General features: G+C 32.9%; 1 protein-coding gene across 1 annotated transcript in view; it reads left to right on the top strand.

The window, feature by feature from the left end:
* The first annotated feature begins 2317 nt into the window (after window positions 1-2317).
* LOC145324125 (uncharacterized) overlaps window positions 2318-19789 on the top strand; it is a 36453-nt gene continuing 18981 nt past the window's right edge. Inside the window, exons 1-3 of the mRNA XM_080166750.1 lie at window positions 2318-2355; window positions 15715-15782; window positions 18249-18294. Of these exons, the coding sequence (XP_080022876.1) occupies window positions 2324-2355; window positions 15715-15782; window positions 18249-18294 (146 nt within the window). The 5' untranslated portion in view covers window positions 2318-2323. The remainder of the gene's footprint in view (window positions 2356-15714; window positions 15783-18248; window positions 18295-19789) is intronic.

The following is a 19789-nucleotide window of genomic DNA, read 5'->3' as shown; positions in this document are numbered from 1 at the left end:
AAATACTATAAATATCTAAGTTAGCTACTTCTTACAATATATTTCATCTGTTTTAAGTAAACGTGTAAGGTATAGTTTGGTATGGAATAGTATGACTATGGCTGCAAATAGAACAGTCATAAGCTTTCACAAAAATAACTGTTGCAAGAAATCCTTATACTAAAGTAACAGGATGTTTGTGTGTCTGTGTGTCTGTACCGAAGGATCTCGCTAACCACTGAACCGATCGGGTTCTCCTTAACAGGGTAGATTCTCATGGGTCCCGGGAAGGTTTATAACTATTTTGGGGGAGGGTACCACCACCCTCCCAAGAGAAATGACAAAAAAATTAAAATTTTTCTTAATATCTGGGAGACTTCAACGTAACATAAAGAGGTATCGTTAACATAAAGAATTATCGTAGAGACTTTAAAAATCAAAAACATTTTAAATGCCACTAGAGGCCTTTAGGGGGCGTAGCCGCTAGTTGATAAAAAAGGAAATAATTTTTGGAGGATTCTAAAGACAAATACAGTAGAAACTTTCAAAGACAATGTGCTTTTTAAAGCTTGAATTCAAACTTTTATTTTAAATTAAATCTCTCGTTTATTCTATTTGTATTAGGGCTATCAAAAAATAGAGTCCACACAATTATTATGGTGATAATTTACGCCTATTTTAGGCCAAGGCATTCCCCCCCACTCTGATGCATTCTTTTTCTCCCATTTGATTATTTCTGTATTACAATTTACTGTTATTAAAATTAGTTTGATATTAGCAGGATGGGAGGAGGCAATGGACTGTTTAATGCACTATTCCCTAAAGTTTTATCATAACGTTTTCTTATTCGTTGGCTTAACATCTTAGGGGACTGCAGTGAATTTTTATTGGTTGGTTCATTAAGTTTAGTGTCCAAACGTTTCAACCACTGTTTGTAACATACAGAAGAGGTAATATTATATAATTGAAATATCCAGTTAACAATTAGATTTGCTCTTTAAACTTTGTAAACAATTCATTTCATAATTATAGTAGAAAGAAAAATTTAAACCAAGCAGCAAAGAAAATGTAATTTAAAAAAAATAATAGTAGGGAAGGTACAGCTACGATTTAAGTAAGAGTGGTTATGAACTCACAATACCTTCCTAGAACACCCCTGCTAGTTTCTTTGGCGTGCTCAGGTAAACCTGTACCTGGCTTAAGCTAGCTGTATGGGGATGTACATTAACTTATCATTTATTGTCTTATCCCTTTAAATCCCTGAATATTATAATGTTTATCTATGTAGCTGAGAATAATATGGCTAGAGGAATCAAAATTATATTTTCCCTCTTTTTTTTCTTTCTTTCTTGAGACGACTATAATAACAATTTTGGCTTGGTTGTAGTACTAGTAATGGTGCAAACTAAATGAAAACAGTCAAACATTGGAATTCAAACTTACTTTATTGTTATTAATAGTTATACATTATCCTTTTAAAATGTAACAGGAGGTCTGTCTGTGTGAAAATCAGTAAAAGATTTGAATTCAAACTTACTTTATAGTTATTGATAGTTATATATTATTCTTTTATTAAAAAAACAGGATGTTTGTCTGTGTGTTTGAGTGTGTAGCGAACGATATTGCTAACCGATGAAATGATTGGGTTCTTTTTTACGGTGAAGATCTATTTAGGAAGGTACATGCATACGTACAGATTCATGACAGAGAAAATTTTTGAGTGCAGCTACACTATAGTCATAGGGTATGTCCATCTGCTCGACAACATTTCTTAAAGAGCCGCAATTGCTTGATCCTCCAAAATTAATATAATTTTCTTTTTTGACAAATGCATTACACTTTTTTTGCAATTCAAAAATTACCCGCATAGACAGGTACTTTACATTAAAGACGCTAAAACTTATTTATTTACTTTACATTTTTACTAGCAGCCCCTATAGGCCGCTAAAGAAACTTAAGTTGGTGGGGAGTTGAATTCGCCCCCTATTATCTTATTTTAATTTTTAGAATGAAAAACAAGAAATAAATTTTCAGGGGGGGATGGGTAGAAGTTTAAAAAAAATTGTGGTGGGTTTCTATTCTTTAGGCGATTTCTCTTGTACCCTCCCTCAAAATAGTTATACATATTCACGGGACCTATAAGAAGCTACACTTTAAAGGAGAACCATATAAGTTAAGGGGTTATCGAGCGAGATACACAGACATCCTGTTACTTTATTATAAGGATTATCCTTTATGATTTGTTGGTGAGCTTATTGTTGCTGCTCTACTTATTGACAAAGTAGTCATTGTTATTAAGGATATGACTAAATCTATTAATTGTCTATGTTTTAGAAAGTTAAAAATGCTTGTTTACAACCTGATGGAAACACTCAAGTAAGTCTTAATTGTAGAGTATCTACTCTGCAAGTGTTTCACTTGGGTTGTTCTGTCGGTAATGTACTTTTGTCGGTATAGTGTTATTTTCCACAAATTCGAAATCAGACCTTTTCTGCAGGGAGGGAGGGGACATTGGGCTGTTTATTACACTTGTCCCCAAAATTCTTATAATAGCGTTTTCTTATTCGTTGGTTTAATGACCTTGGGGACTTTTATTGAATTTAGATTGGTTGGTTCGTTTAGTTATCAGTCCAAACGTTTCAACCACTAACTGTAATCTACAGAAGGGGCAATATATCCTATTATATAAAGTAGTAAGCTTTTATATAATACAAAGTAGAACGATGTCTGTCCGTCTGTCTGTCCGTCTGTCCGTCTGTCCGTCTGTCTGTCCGTCTGTCTGTCCGTCTGAAGCTTAAGATCTCGGTAACCACTGAACCGAATGGGCTCTACTCTTAAGGGAATATACCTACTGGTCCTGTGGTGGTTTTAAGATATTTTCTTGGGGGGTGGGACACCCCAAACCCCCCAAAAAACCAAAAAATCCCCCCCCCCCAATTTTTTTTTTTTTTATTGCAGAAGATTTCCTTGGTTTTTTTTTTTGCAGGAGATTTCCTTGGGCCTTTTACGAATTTCACCTTAATTTTTTTTGATCACCTCTTGGGGCAAGGCCCCTAGAGGCTAGGGGCGAAGCCGCTAGTAATATATATAATATCAATTATCTAATAGGAATAACAGTGTGTAAATAGTAAGTCAATCATTATCCCTTTTTATTTACTGCGTAAGTCGACAACAACTATGTATAATAATTGCATGTCAATAAAATGCTGCTAAGATTTCTCAACTTGTCTTTGATTTAAATCGACACATCTTCTAACACTTTCTAATAAAATCCCTTTTAACTACCATGAACTAAATCTAAATAATGACATCATTACACAACTATTATGTTGAAAAAATTAGTTTAGTAGGAATATTTTTCAATTATTATCTTTTTCTGTGGTAAAATAGTGACGTTCTAAAAAAAAGTGCGACTGACGTACTTTCAAAGTTTGTTAAAATCATGTTGCATTATACCCATGGATCTAAAGGGATAAGACAATGACCGATAAATTTATGTACTTTGCTAATGATGATAAAAAAATACCCCTTTTTTAAATTACAAATAGTGGTTGAAACGTTTGGACACTCAACTTAATGAACCAACCAATCACAATTAAATAAAATTGTTGAGTCAACGTATAAGAAAACATTATAATAAAACTTTGGGGACTAGTGTAATAAAAAATTTCCACTCCCCCCTGATAATACCTGCTACATGTTGATAGTGTTATAACATCAACAAATAAGTTCAGTCTAAATGTCATTTTATAATGTCTCACGATTTTGAATAATTTAGGACATATACAGGGTGTCCCACGTAAACTGTTTTTTTTTAAACGCTTATTACTCCCTTAATATTTAAGCTATCTTAGTAAAATAAAAAGTATTTGGCAGCCTACTACTGACCATTTTATAGGACAATGATGAAAAATCCACAAAATAAACAGGAAAAAATCTATGAGGTATTACATAAGAGGTTCATTTTATTGAATTTAGACTAACCCACAAGAAAATATTTGCTTGTGAATTTTAAGATTAGTTTGGGTCCAAACTACTGGTCGCTCAGACTTTCTAAGCACAAAAATAGAACAATCTTGACTTGGCAATTCTCAATATTCAAGAATCTGAAGTGTAATATAAGTGAACAATATGTAAAAATAGGCATAATTTCGATCTTCTTTGTTAATTTTTCATGTGAGCTCGCTTTCAATACACACAAGAACCTGAAATATACCAGATTTTTTAATTAGACTACAATGCCAGTTCTTATAATGTCAGAGTAAGTCTTTGCGATCCACCGTTTGACCACTAGCTGCTTTAAAAGGTAACTAAGGCATATTTTTCCTGTGGATTAGTCTTATATTCACTATAATCAGCCTGTTATGTATCACCTTGTAGATTTTTTTCTGTTAACTTTGCGGATTTTTCATCACTATATCATTAAATGGTCAGTAGTTTGCTGACAAATACTTTTTATTTTACGAAGATAGCTTAAATATTAAGGGAGTAATAAGCGTTTAAAAAAAAACAGTTTACGTGGGACACCCTGTATATCATTAACCCAACGTTAAAAGGCCTAAAACCTGCTTCGAATAAATATTTAACAATAAAAATGATCAGATAAACAAACAAAAATTCTGGTGACTAATCCAGACGTACAAAGGATAATGTCTACGCAATTATCAGTTAAATTGGTTCTATTTACAATATGTTGATAAAATGGCTGCTTTACTACTTTTTAAAATGAAAATTTGTCAAAAGGCAGAAATTTAGGTAGCTGTTATATAGTTTACATTAACAGGGATATAAAGTTTTGATGACGTATTTGTATGTAACCGGCCAAATCGAGACAAACTTCGATATCACAAAGGCGTTTGATTGTAAACACCATTCATTACTGGAAAAAAAAACAGAAAGTACGGTCTATATAATCAATTTGTTGGTTACTTTACTTAAAGGAAGATTTTTTCCATTTCCATTTTAATTTTGTGATTTAAATTTTTTTGTTCATGGAAAGAAAACGAGTATTTTCGTATTTTCACAGTAGCTTTTGATAGGTTATAATAGGTTGGGTAAATGTTAACGATTGCCCCGCAGGGTTGCTAATGATACAGTTTTATAGATATCTTATAAGGTGATAGATCAAATCCACTGGAAAATAAGATTTATACTTTAAATTTACATTATGAATAAAATTTATCATTAAAGAGTGTAGAGAATTTAAAATGACAATAATGTCTTCTATTTACCTAGCATTGTTGTTTACAATAGTATCTTTCTATCTTGTAATTTGTTTAGCTAACTATCTAACAACTAATTATGCACTTTCTAAATTATGAAAGAACGACACGGATGACAATTTCCATGAAAGCGAAGCTTATCAAATGAGATAATCAGACAAATCAACATAAATAACTATAGATTGGAGGCACTTATAAACGTATACAAGTCATAATTGATGATATATTTGTTAAATAAGGACATACTCACATTTTAATTATGTTAGTGCTATGCTTTGAACATTGTGTTTATTCTACCAAAGAATCCCCATTCTAAAAATCAAGATAAAATGATATCAAATTCATGGAAAAAGCTTTTAAGGATGTATCTAATTATTGTTATAGGGAAATCTAATGCAAGGTTTGATTTTGATAGGACAATTCTAATAAATATTAGGTAAAAGCTATTCTTTATGAACGAATGGATATATGTAATACAAAAAAGCTTCGCAACTAACAAGGATAAAAAGTTTGCAATAAAGATAAATGAAGGTTAAACAGGCTAAAAGTTTATTGTAACACTTTCTAAATGCAAAAACTAAGCAATCTTGTTTGTTTAGACGACATGATAAACTTTTCTGATTTTTTTCATAATAATGTTCATAATAATTTAAACTTATTTTTGGGGATGCTGTGAGTATTTATGCAAAAAATATGACGTAACAAAAAAAATTAGCCAATGAGAGGCCGTTATTGACCAATGGTAAAATTTATAGTGGCCTCTCATCGGCTAATTTTTTTTGTTACGTCATATTTTTTGCACCAATACTCACAGCATCATTTTTGGGCACTTTGGTTTTATTGATGTTGTCATCCTTATTTAATAAGAGGTTTCGTGATTGGAAAATATTAAATAATATGAATTTTACTCTGTGATTATTTATATGTGTGTATGAAACTGGATCTTAAGGGACGATTAATTAATATAAAAAATAAATTTACATAAAATTCAATTTTCTGTGCTACTTATGGATAAATGATCCTTGTTAATCCTTTTGCAATTTTAGTTTACTTTATGTATCTTTGCCCCTGCTATGCAAATTGTTAATCTTATCATCCTTGTTTTATTTGTATAATGCAGTACAATAAAGTGCATACAGTTTACTAATTACTTTGTCTGTTGCTCTTCTTCTTGTCCAATTTGTGTATTCTATTTTTCTAGGGTCAGTCCGTCCGTCCGTACGTCCGTACGTAACGGATAGCTCTTTTCGTTAATTTAGGCATGTTAGAATTGTCCTATCGATTTCACACTTTGCATGATGATTCGACCTAAAGGAGTTAGATACGAGTTAGAAAATGAAGCAACTCTATAATCGTTACCAAAAAGTCCGTACGTCCATTTTAAACATTTTTCTCTTATAATTTTTTTAACATCAAATTTTCCGATTATCCGATTGGGCTGATTTTTGGAATACTTATTCCTAGGACAACAAATTACATTGTTATAAGCAAAGCATCTCTAAAATCAAGTCCTAAAAATGTAAGAATGTCCTTAAACAATATAGTCAGGTTTTTCTTCTTGCCTTGTTTCTTTCTAATTATAATTTCTTATATAAAAGCAACAAGTTGTTTATCTCTCTGTCATAATATATTGTCACCCAAGAATCTCGGGATCTACTGCAGTTCACGGTAAAATATTGCTGGTAAGCAATATTTCCAAAAATCTATGAATTTTAAAGGCTGCTAGCTGCCAAACGGCTGAACGTACAGATCATGCCCGCACACTGTTTTAAGCGGCATAAGAAGGCCTACAAATAATCTGGAATAGTCATAAATCAATAATGCATAATTATCTCGCAGTGCAGAGAAATGCGCGAAAAAGACCTATTTTACACGTTTTTTTTTCAGTGAAGCTTTCCCTGTGCATAATTGGATCTTGGCTATTCCAGATTATTTCTAGGCCTTCTTATGCCGCTTAAAATAATGTGCTGGTATTATCTGTATGATCAGCCGTTTTGCAGCTAGCAGCCTTTAAAATTCCTAGATTTTTGGAAATATTGCTAACCAGCAATATGGTTAGCAATATTTTACCGTGAACTGCATGAGATCCGAATCTCGCTAACCACTGAACCGATATGGTTCTTATTTACAATAAGGCTTGTCATAGGTCTGAGGAAGGTTGATAAATGTTTAGGGTAGGGTGCCACCATCTTATTCGCTAGTGAATATAGTAAATCTTAAGGATGACAACATCTTTAAAAGAAAATCTCAACATCAGATTTTAACAAAGATTTAATTATCTTTGATCAATAACCTGATAAATTAGGCCTAATTATCCTTTTAAATTGTAGTTCTGACTTTTTTTTATAAATATATGTTCTCAGTTATGAATACCTTATCAAACCAGGATTCTTCACAATGGCTTTACAGCTGATAATATAATTGTATTCAAACTGGAAAGGACAGACAAACCTTTATGTAGAAAATAGTGTTTGGCCGGATATCCGGTCTGGCCGGTTATCCGGCCGGATATCCGGTCATTTTCAATATCTGGCCGGATACTTGATATTAAAACTATCCGGTTACATGATATCCGGCTGATTTTTGACGCCGGATATTCGGTTATCCGGCCGGATATCCGGTAATTTGCCGGATATCGAACGTTGGCCAGATATCCGGCCGGAACCGGATATCTGGCATTATAAATAAGCCGGATATCCGGTATCCGGCCAAAAAAATATCCGGCCCAATCCTAGAAGAAAATCTGTGCTACAGGCAACTCTTTACCTTAAGAATGAATTATAAAATATTCCCTTTTCAATGTTATACTTGTAGTAAGCAGGGATAATAATGGATAAAACAATGGACGATAAATTTATGTAAACCCTTTCAATAAATTAAAATTTTTGGTAGAAAAGTTTCGACATTGCAGGTTTGTACCAACCATTCAAGATTTAATAATGCACCCAAAGTTTTTGAGCCGAAAAATTATAGAATATGTTTATGAAACTTTGGGTACCAATATAACGAAAGGAAGAGACATTGGACGGTAAATCAAACTGGTCCCCAAAGTTTGTTTCTCTTTTTTTAGCACAAGAACTTAGGAACAATCAGCAGTGTATAAACTTTTCTACTATTTATTTTAATCTACAAAAGGGGTAATTTTGTGTGCCCAAATTTATCCATTCCATTGTCTTATCCCTTAATATCCCTGATTCTCCTACAACCAACACTTGTTTATTAAACCTTGAAACTTAAATTTATTTGCCAGTCTTTAAACAATATTTATCTTTTTTAAAAAGACGAAACATTTTTAAAAGCGAAGCTTTTCTATAATTAGGGTCGGTCCGTCCGTCCGTCCGTACGTCCGTCCGTACGTCCGTCCGTCCGTCCGTCCGAGATAGATAGCTTTTATTCGTTAATTTAGGCAGGTTAGAATTGTCCTATTGATTTCAAATTTTGCATTATGATTCCTGTAGTAGTTAGGTACGATTTAGAAAGCGTAGCAACTCTATAATCATTACCAGAATGTCCGTACGTCCATTTTAAACATGTTGATTTTTCTACTTTTTTAACAACAAATTTTTATGTGATCTAGTTATCCGTTTGATCTGATTTTTTGTATATTGATTCATGGGACAACAAAGAACAATAGTATAAGCGAAGCAACTCTATAATCAAGTCCTAAAAGTGTAAGTATGTCCAGAAACATTATCCCGTATCAAGCAGTTTTTGAGCAAATTTACTTACAATTTTGCTTCGACTGTTTCGTTTCTTTTATATTCTGATTATTCAGTTCAGACACTATAAAAGTGTTAATGTCCGTTTGTCCTCCTTGTTCCATTATAATTACTTCGATATCGATTAATATCCGGTGGATTAGAACCGGCTCTCAGCCATACTAAAAAAAAACATTATAAAACACCAATAATAAAAAAAATTATGAAATCAATACCTGGTTTGTTAATCTTTATTTTATTCTATTTTAATGACCGCGGAAAGCTGTCTATAGCATTTTATTTTTTACCAGTGGGGCTACTTGATGACACAAATGGTCCTTCAATCTGTATAAACCACTATGAGGCATAAAATTACATATAATGTTATAGACATCTGATTTTTAGTAAAAATATCTTGACCAATAAGCATCTTCTATATAACTGCGTTAGTCTGTCAATCAGTCCTTCCTTCCATAATGCATGTACCTTTACTCTAATTAAGCTTGTAATTGTAAATTCATAAATGTAATAAGGTTAGGTTATATTGGGTTAGGTGATTGCCCCGCAGGGTAGATATACCACACTTTTCTGGGATCTTGCTGAGTCAAGTATCAACTGTTGGGAATATCAAAGGACTCCATGCAAAATTTGAGCCGGATCCGGCCAAAACCGGCCGTGAATTTTATGAAAAACCGTTTTTTTCCGGTTTTTAGGGGGTATCTGTAAATCGATTCAGCTGGAGCAAAACCGGTTAGAGGTACAAAATATTTTACTTCACATGAAATTTAGCCAATGCAATTGCCTACAAAAATGTACTTCATCATCAACTTGATTGGACAACTCTTTCCCCTCATAAATGTCCATTAAAACCTCGAAAACGGCAAAAATCGCCAAAAATCACGCCTTCGGCGGCAAATAACGGCTAAACGGTCAGCCGGAGGCGAATGAAACATAAATAAAGAAATGTCTGCCTCAAAGAGTTGTTCAACATCAAAGAGATGCTTGAAGTCTCTAAAACGACTCCTTCCCCTCCTTAAAGGGGAAAAACTGAAAAAACGTGATTTTCAAAAGTATGCCCACTTCGTGGGTGTGGGGGGCACTGAACCCGTCACCCCAGGGTCACCAAATATAAAGTCTAGGCGGCCCACAATGCTGAATTTTCACCAAGTGAAAGTCTTGTGTCATTATCTCTTATGAGAAAAAAGTTATTAATTAATTAAAATTTCAAATTGTGATTTTTTGATGGATTTCTTTGATGAAATGACAGGCCGGTCAATTTTTAGGCCATTTTTTGCGGTTTTTGGGCCGTCACGCCCAAACGGTTTGAGATAATCTCACGGGACCTTTTGCCCAACCTAAGTCTGGTTATTTGTGAGGTCTAAGAAAAAAAACAGACTTACGCAAAAGATTATAATTATAATCTTTACACAGAAAAATGGCACGAGGTGAGGGTTTGAGGGGGCAAAATGAGCCGACCAGCGATTTTTGACGGCACGCAGCGACGTCGTGCTTCATCAAATCCGGGATTTTTTTCTTCTTAGACCTTACAAATAACCAGGCTTAGGTCGGGCAAAAGGTCCCGTGAGATTATCTCAAACCGTTTGGGCGTGGCGGGCCGAAAACAGCAAAAAATGGCCTAAAAATTGACCAGGGGCGTTGCCACGAAAGGGACTATACCAGTAAATTCTTATCTAACCTTAATTATCATATTAATTATTAGCGGCTACGCCCCTAGAGGCCTCTTACTCACAGTGCTAAAAGTTACAAAATCATTCACGTAATTTGTAGATTTCTTTTGTGTAAACTTGCTACAAACATAATTTTAAAGCAGAACTCTTTCCCTTTCTTATAGTAGAATTATCTAGCTATGCTGAAGAATTATTCCCTTACCTGACCATGAAAAATGCTAAGATAGATAGATAGAACAATTAGGGAGGGAGGGGACAATGGACTGTTTATTATACTAGTCCCTAAAGTTTTAAAATAATGTTTTCTTAATGTCTGCCTTAAATTTGGGGACTCTTGTTGAATTTTGATTGGTTGATTCATTAAGTTGAGTGATAGATAGATAGAACAATTAGGGAGGGAGGGGACAATGGGCTGTTTATTATACTAGTCCCTAAAGTTTTATAATAATGCTTTCTTATTCGCTGTCTTAACTTTGGGGACTCTTGTTGAATTTTGATTGGTTGATTCATTAAGTTGAGTGTACAAACCACTGATTGTAATCTATAGAAATTTTTTTTTGTGTGTATTGTCAATGGGGATGTACATTAATTAAGCAGCCATTGTCTTATCCCTTTAGATCCCTGCAGAAAAATGTTTAAACAAGATGGATAGATAAATGTATTTTTTATCTTTAAAGAAATGGATTCCTAAAAAATGGAAAGGATTCTTGAGTGAAAAGACAATGGACGTATAGACGCCAATCCCTATCAAGAGATAAGTTACATAATGCAAAGTTTGAAATGGACGTACGTACATTCTGGTAAGGAGTATAGAGTTACTACGCTTTCACCTAACTACTACAGGAATCATCATGCAAAGTTTGAAATCGATAGGACAATTCTAACATGCCTAAATTAACGAAAAAAGCTATCTGTACTAGACGGACGTATGGACGGAATGAACCTACATATAGAAATGCTTCGCTTTCAATAATTTTACCTCCATTTATTCAATATTAGAAAATGATCTAAATTTAGAATATTGCATACATTTTTTGCAAGTTATTGTAATCAAAGCAGTTAAACCAATTAAAATAAGCAAAGAGTGATTATACACAGGGAGGGAGGGGACAATGGAGTGAGAATTATACTTGTGCCTAAAGTTTTGGAAATGCAATTTGTTTATTATCAATAGGGATGTATTATATGCATCAATAATTCGTCCATTGTCTTATCCCTGGATTTAAAGAAATCACTCATAATTAGTTCAGAATGACAAACAATAAGAATTACAAGAATGACATTCTTATACTAAAGTAACAGGATGTTTGTCTGTGTGTCCCGAAGGATCTCGCAAACCGCTGAACCGATCAGGTTTTCCTTAACAGGGTAGCTTCTCATAGGTCCCGGGAAGGCTTATAACTATTTTCTTGGGGGATGGGACACCCCCAACCCCCTAAAAAATGAAAAAAATACCCTCCCCCCAAAAAACTAGCCGCTAGTAAGGAATACAGGAATGACATAATTCATAAGTAAGTTAGGTTTGATTAATCTCAATATGCAAGTAACAGGATGTTTGTCTGTGTGTGTGTGAAGCGGAGGATATTGCTGAACTTACACAGAAGCTTCTTATAAGTCCCAGAAAGGTTGAGAATACGACCGCCCTTCATGCTCATGGTAACAATATAATTTATAGTCCGTGGACGGTAAATCGATCATCCCGCTCAAAATAAGTATTAATTTTTGGCAACAGTAAAAAAAAGAAAAAGAAATCAAGTTTTATCCTAAAAGAAATTTTCTGAATAAATTGTTAAAATTTTAAAATCACGAAACCTTTCTAAATTTAGGCCAATAAGGATTAGGTAAGTATTTTTGTCTGTAGGTTAAGATTTCGATAACTACTGAACCTTTAGAGTCCTGACATGGTTTTAAGCTATTTTATTTTAAGATATTGGATTGTTTAAGGCTATTTTTCTTTCCCTAACTCTTTGAATATAGAGCCCCTCTGATGATTGGGGCGCATCCACATATAAATTATTTTAAAATAGAATAAAAATTACAACATAAATAACTTTAATGGAATTCAACTTATCAGTAGCTGCTCTATTTTCTACCAGTAATAAAAATAAATATCATGATATAATGAACGATACTGACTTTTTTGGTTATGGGAAATCCTAATCTACTTTTTACCTTTCCAAAAGTTTTTTTTTTCAATTCTTTTATTAGTGTGGCATACCTTAATAATTCCCATATAATTTACCCAAGAAGATGATCGAAGTCCCTCCACAGATTATGACGTCATACGATAGAACAACCAATGAGAGGCCAGCATAGATTTTGCCATTGGTCAATTACAGTGTATACTGGCCTCTCATTGGCTGTTCTATCGTATATACAGGCATCTAAAGGGTTAAGACAGTGGCTGATAAACTGATATGCATCCCCAATGATGACACACAAAATTACCCATTCTGTAAATTATAATTATTGGTTGAAACATTTGAACGCTCAACTTAATAAACTAATCAATCAAAATTTAATAAAAGTCCCCCAAGTTGTTAAGCCTACGAAAACGAAAACTAGTGTAATTAGCAGCCCATTGTCCCCTCCCTCCATGAATATATATTTTATTGGCCTTAAAGTAGATGCGACTCTAAAGTGCGGTTAGGTTACCCTTGAAGTTTTGCTATTATTCCCATTTATAAATTGTCCAGAATATATCAAAATGGCCTAAAAATAGATGCGATAGGTTTTATCAAAAAAGCGGTTAGGTAACCCTGGTAGTTTTGATATAATTCCCATTTATAAATTGTCCAGTGTAAAAAAAGGAGAAGTAAAACTAATACCAATCTTCTAGCCCATGTCTCCCGCATTTTCTTACACTATGGGAAAAATAACTATACACTAGAACCCAGGAATAAAGTATAGCCAACAAGCAAAATAAACCTGAAATAATATTGGGCAGCAGTAAAAAAGGTCGACTTTACTTCAGGCATTTCCTCAAAAATCACAAAAAATATGCTGAAATAATTGTATGTTTTTTTCTAATAGATCTATCCATTTATAAATAGTTGGCTTAGTAATAAAAGCAAAAAAATGCAGCTACATAAAGATTATTTTAAAATTTAAAAAGAACATGGATATAGTCAAGTATCAATTATCACCATTATTTTTTCTTAAAGATATGTCCTAGGCTGACCGTTACTGTATCAAACAGTTTTATGCAGTTTTTTAGATCTTACACAAAAAAAGTATTAAAATTTATAATTTGCACTCTTCCAAAATCCATTATTTTTTCACTGTACCGTTATTCCAGCTCCTTTTTTTCTACCGCAGAGTTTCGGTCACCGTGGCACAACTAGAGAAAAAGTGGCTCCTATAAACAACATATAATATAACATTACAATACATTTAAAGCATAAACATTGCTAAATTGTACTGTTATATTACTAATATTTTGTGACTATAGAAACAGCCATGGAAAAAAGTTGTTGGGAAGCTCCTTGAATTGTTTAGTTTTGTTTCTGTGTTGTAGCTAACAAACTAACAATATAACCTTCGTGCAATATGGTTAATATACAGTGTAGCTAAATTTCATTATGTTAAAAATAGCAAAGTTTCTGTTTGTGTTGATGTTATGTCTAAAAATCTTTAATGTTCAACCTTATATAAAAGCAACAGGATGTCTGTCTGTGTGTAAATTTGTAACTATTCTTAGGTCTTGCACCACCACCCTCTCAAGAGGAATGGCATATAGAAAAAATCCTTCGATTATTTTTACCCTCTTTTCTTTTTAAAACCAAAATTAAAAGGGTTGATCTTGGAATGTAGCCACAAGTCCTATTATATATGTATAATAATAAGTTTTTTTGTTTGTTTGTCCGTTAAGATCTCGATAATCACAGAACCAATTCATTTACCCGTTTTAAGAAATCCTCAGAGAGCTCACGGGACGGTTTTAGGTTACTTTAATTTTAATGGAACGGATTAAGAATATTTTTCTGCTGCCTTCAATAGCCCTTTAAAAACTATTTATAATACTACACGACAAAACGGCAATCACGGAAACATGTTGCTACCAAAAGTAATAATTTGCTAATAAATATTTTTAACAGTTTTTCAAGACCACCACTCTTTCTTTTACTTTGTGTTTCTCTGTCTCTAATATTATGATACCTTTTCTATTTATTTACATTATTGTAATAGTTTTATTCCTAGACACCGCTGGTCAGAACACACTTTCCAGTGGCTTCTTATACAAATAATGAAATTATAAAATGTTATAAAGATGCAGATAAATATTATTAACAGATGAGAAATATTATTATAATAAAAGCTATAATTTAAATAGTGAAAAATAAAAAAAAATATAAATTAAACTTATAAAATAGTGTTCAAATATGGGTGTAGCTGAAACAAGGTACATTTGATTGATTTGTACTTTATTTACAATTCTAGTTAAACATGGTCATTTGTTTCGCGTATTATCCATAAAGTTGTGTGTTAGCTTATTGAGTCAAACTGTTTTTAATTTTGACCATTTTATATATATACATTTGGTAGAAAATTTGGAACAGTTTGACTTAATAAGCGCATTTGACTGAACGCCAAAACACAACTATACGGATAATAAGCGAAAAAATTACATTCTTTATCAATTTATTGAATTCTGTTTTTTTAGTAAAATATTTATAGATTGAACTTTTCATTGATCTATGCTTTTTATTGGATATGACTTTCTTATTTGGGAATCTTTGATTGCATTACCTTTATTGTACAGTTCTAATTGTGTGTTGCATTTAGTTGTCATTGCTTATTGCCAAGGCATTATAAATACCTTTAATGGGGTACTGTCAATTCTACAACTAGCAAAGATATAGTTGTCTTGTTTTTCATAATTTAGATGTTAGGTGTACAGTTGGCTTTATTTTTTGAAATTGCCAAATAGATATCATTTAAGCACCCATAAAATTTATCAACAATTTCAGTGTCAAAATTATCATGACAAAAGTACACCAAGTTTTTATAATATAATTGATTGGGTAACCATCTGATTAAGTACCAAAGTGTGAACAATTTTTGTTGGTAACAAAATTCAAGCTCATTACTTTATCTCATAACTAATATTATGTATTTTAATTTCAGGAGCTGCACAGTGTGCCAAAAATCTACAGCAATCTTGTTTCCTCCGGCCCACTGTGAATGCGTAGGAGGTAAGTTTTTAAAAATTTGACAGAATTGTTTAGGCCATTTTGTGTTCACTGGCCCACTTTGAATTCGTTAATGGTAAATTTTATTTTATGTTTATCAAGAAAAATGTCCCCTTTTTGTCCATTTTGTTTACCCTTTGGCAGACTGATTGTGTTAACGAAAATTTTTTTTCTCTTACATATTTTCTATATCTTTTTATGTATCTATGGGAAATCTGTGACGTATTTTTTGTTCACTTTGTATCCCGTTGCCCACTGTGAATGTGTTGGCGATAGTTTTCAGAAAAATGGGCCTCGCTTTATTGTCCATTTTGTTTGCTTTGAAACATTTTATATTTACATTAAACGCTTTGCTTTAATCAAAGTGATAGTAAGATTGTTATATTTCATAGTAAGTCCCGTAAGAAAAGAAAATTTTCTCTTTAAAAAATCTGGGAGTGGGGGGTTTAAACTTTAGAGGGTTGTATTATATACACCAAGAGTGGTGTATTTCAAATTTTAGGGGTGTGAATACACCCCCTAGGGGTCCATCCAATCTTTCAAAAGTCCCGGAACTGGTAAATTGACCGTGCGAAATTTTTTTAACAACGCTCCCATTTAGTTTAAGGGGGGTATGGCTATTTAACTATACACCATAGGGCTGTATTAGGAGGGGAAAGAGTCATTGACCCGAGTCAAGGGGGTTATAAACATCTAGGGGGTCTATCCACACCAGGATGGGTGATACACCTCTCCTTAAGTACGCCTCTGCTTTATACTGATGCAGTCATAGCTTTATGAATTGTCATAAACAGAAAGGGTAAAAATAATAGTTTTAAAAGAGTTTTGCCTAACATAAATCAAATCTCAACTAATTTTATTATTAACGCAGCTCAGGGTTGTGTCGATAGACAGGGATCTAAAGGGATAAGACATTGACCGATAAATTGATGTAAATTTCTAATAATGATACACAAAATTTCGAGTTCTTTAGATAACAATCAGTGGTTGCAACCTTTGGACTCTCGAGCTAACGAACCAACCAAACGAAATTCAATGAAAGTACCAAAATTTATGTTATACGTAAGAAAACGTTACTATAAAACTTTGGAAACAAGTGTAATCAAAAGCCCATTGTCCCCTCCCCCCCCCCCCTGATTAATTAATAGATATATAACAGCGGCAGAATTTTTAGAGCTTTATATTAGTATATTTGATTAAAATCTGTCTGACTTTTAGAAACCAATATGGCCCTCTGTCATAGTTCTTTTGATGGTTTTTATCTGTTTTTGGGGAGGTTTCAGTACTCCCCCCCCCCTAAAAAAATATTTTAAGCTAAGAGGTGTTCGATCCTTCAACTTTCTCTTAAAATACCTCTAGAGGCCTCTTGTGGCGTAGCTACTAGTAGTACTAAAAAGGAAATATTATTCTTTTTTATGGTCACAACCCTGCCAGCTAAGAAAATGTCAAGTTTCCCTGTTTTACATGAAAAAAAATTGGCAAAACATTTCCAATCAGGCAATTTAGGCATTAAACAAGGATGACAATATTCATAGAGATATGCGAGAGGGGTAGAACAGCAAGTTCTTTTTTTGTAAACTAGAATAAAGTGTAAGTGTAGAATCGAATTAAAATAGCACATGCAACCAACCATTATTAATTTCTAAATTTTCAGAACAAAACTGTTTTTGTGCCAAAGCATAACCCCTATATAATACTTTTATTTAAACAAATGACTGCGCCCCTAACATCATAAAAGAAGATGTATGAATATTTTCAAAGGTATTGTTGAGTAAAATTTATATTGTTATTTAAAGAATTAGCCTAAAACCTTCTCTTGGCTTACTAATTACAACACTATATTGCAAAATATTTGAAAATCAACACAAGCACACATCCAGCTACTTTATTGCATAGGAAAGTTATGAAAAATAATTTAAAACAAACCTGTTCCTTTCAGTTCAAAAAGAATTAATTATCTATTTTTAGTACCTCTAAAAATAATTAATTATAGAGTAGCCGCGCGACGATAATAAAGAAAATTATGCCATAATAAAGTTGCTCACCAAAATTTCTTGGAGTTTATGGGATTAGTCTATCGTTGATAGTGCAGCCTACTTCAGTAAAATGTGGAAAATTGTTAAAATATTATTTGTCTAAATGATTTTTATTAGAATGAAAACAGGTATTTAATATTAACAGACAGACGGACGGAAATCATTCTACTTCGTATTGCTGATATGTTTTGGTGATTTATAATCATATTATGTTTTTAAAGAGGTAGGTTTGTCTGTCTGTTTGTCAACTAAAATTTAGCTTACCTCTATTTCAATAAAGTTTCTATTTGAGGGAAGCTTTATAAAGGTTGTTATTTTAGGAGATTAAAGTAAACCCTCTAAACGGATTGACAAAAAGAAAATAATTTTGATGTTGGCTAAAAATTTAAACACAAATTAAACTACCTAATATTAATTCAATTTATTTTTTTAGGTAGATTGGCGGTTTGTGTTAGAATGATTGTATCACAATTAGTAAGGTACGATTTACAGCTTTGGACGGGTGCAGCTACTCTATAATTGTCGGGTATAGTCCCTTTCGTAACATCGCCCCTTATTGAGCGATTCTTCGTATTTTTCACAGTAGCTTTTCTCCTATTTCTAGCCCCTGCGGGGCCAATTACCTAACCCTGTGGGGCAAATCACCTGATCCAATATAACCTAACCTAACCTAACCGATAAAAAGCCATTTTAAAAATACGACGAATCGCCTCTTATGGGGCGATGTTAGAAAAGGGGCTATTCCCGAATTGTTTAGTCCTTATATCAATTTTGTACCTCTTCATTTATTACCAGTGACTACGCCACTAAATGCCTTAATGGAACTTAATGGAAGGGTGGGGAGAGGGGGTTTTAGGTCAAATGGACCCTCCAAGTAAATTTTATGTTTTAAAATTCTAAACCTAGGAGAAGCTTCCAGCGATTAGCAAGATTCTTCGGTACAAACATACAGACAGACACATAAGTATCCTGTTACTTTTATATAAGGATATTAGTACATACATTTTATTTATTCACCACTTTATCTATTTCCATTAGGGCTTTAAAACTGATTAATATCCGCTGGATTAGAACCAGATCTCAGCAATACTGAAAAATTATCTACAACATCGTATTACAGACAATTTTCCACGAGTATTAAAATAAAGATAAAAGAATTAACACCAGTTTTGTTAGTCCGGTCCAACACTTTTCGGGCATGACAAAACTGGTTTCAATCTTATAATTCTTCCTTCTAATATCCGCGGAAAGTTATGTATAATACGATGCGATAAATAACTATTCTATAATTTGTAAAATGAATTATCAAATCTATTATTTTTTGCTTTGAAATTATTTGGTGCAATTATTCAGCAGAATAAAGCAATCAAAAAGTTGGAACATTTTTTTTTATAATTTCCAGGGATTTTACGTAAAATGAGTTTTACAATATTGTTTTGTTTTTCGTACTTTTTATTAGAACAACAACATCCATAAAAGCGAAGCACTAAAACGGTAAGACAAACGGACATTAACACTTGTATAGTGTCAGAACTGAATAATCAGAATATGTATAAGAGTCGAAGCAAAATTTTTATTAAATTTGTTGAAAAACTGCTTGATACAGAATAATGTTTATGGACATACTTACATTAGGACTTGATTAAAGAGTTGCTTCGCTTATAATATTGTACTTTGTTGTCCCAGGAATCAGTATAAAAATCAGACCAATCAGATTATTAGATCACATAAAATTCTTTTGTTAAAAAAGTAAAAAAAGCAACATGTTTAAAATGAACGTACGGACATTCTGGTAATGATTATAGAGTTGCTACGCTTTCTAAATCGTTCCTAACTACTACAGGAATCACCATGCAAAGTTTGAAATCAATAGGACAATTCTAACATGCCTAAATTAACGAAAAAAGCTATCCGTTACAGACGGACGGACGTACGGACGGACAGACCCTAATTATAGAAAATCTTCGCTTATAA

This window comes from Acartia tonsa, chromosome 7, assembly GCF_053477335.1.
Source record: "Acartia tonsa isolate MP-2025a chromosome 7, ASM5347733v1, whole genome shotgun sequence".
NCBI classification, from domain to species: Eukaryota; Metazoa; Arthropoda; class Copepoda; order Calanoida; family Acartiidae; genus Acartia; species Acartia tonsa.
The sequence above is the reverse complement of the archived record's forward strand: the minus strand, read 5'-3'. Positions and strand labels throughout refer to the sequence as shown.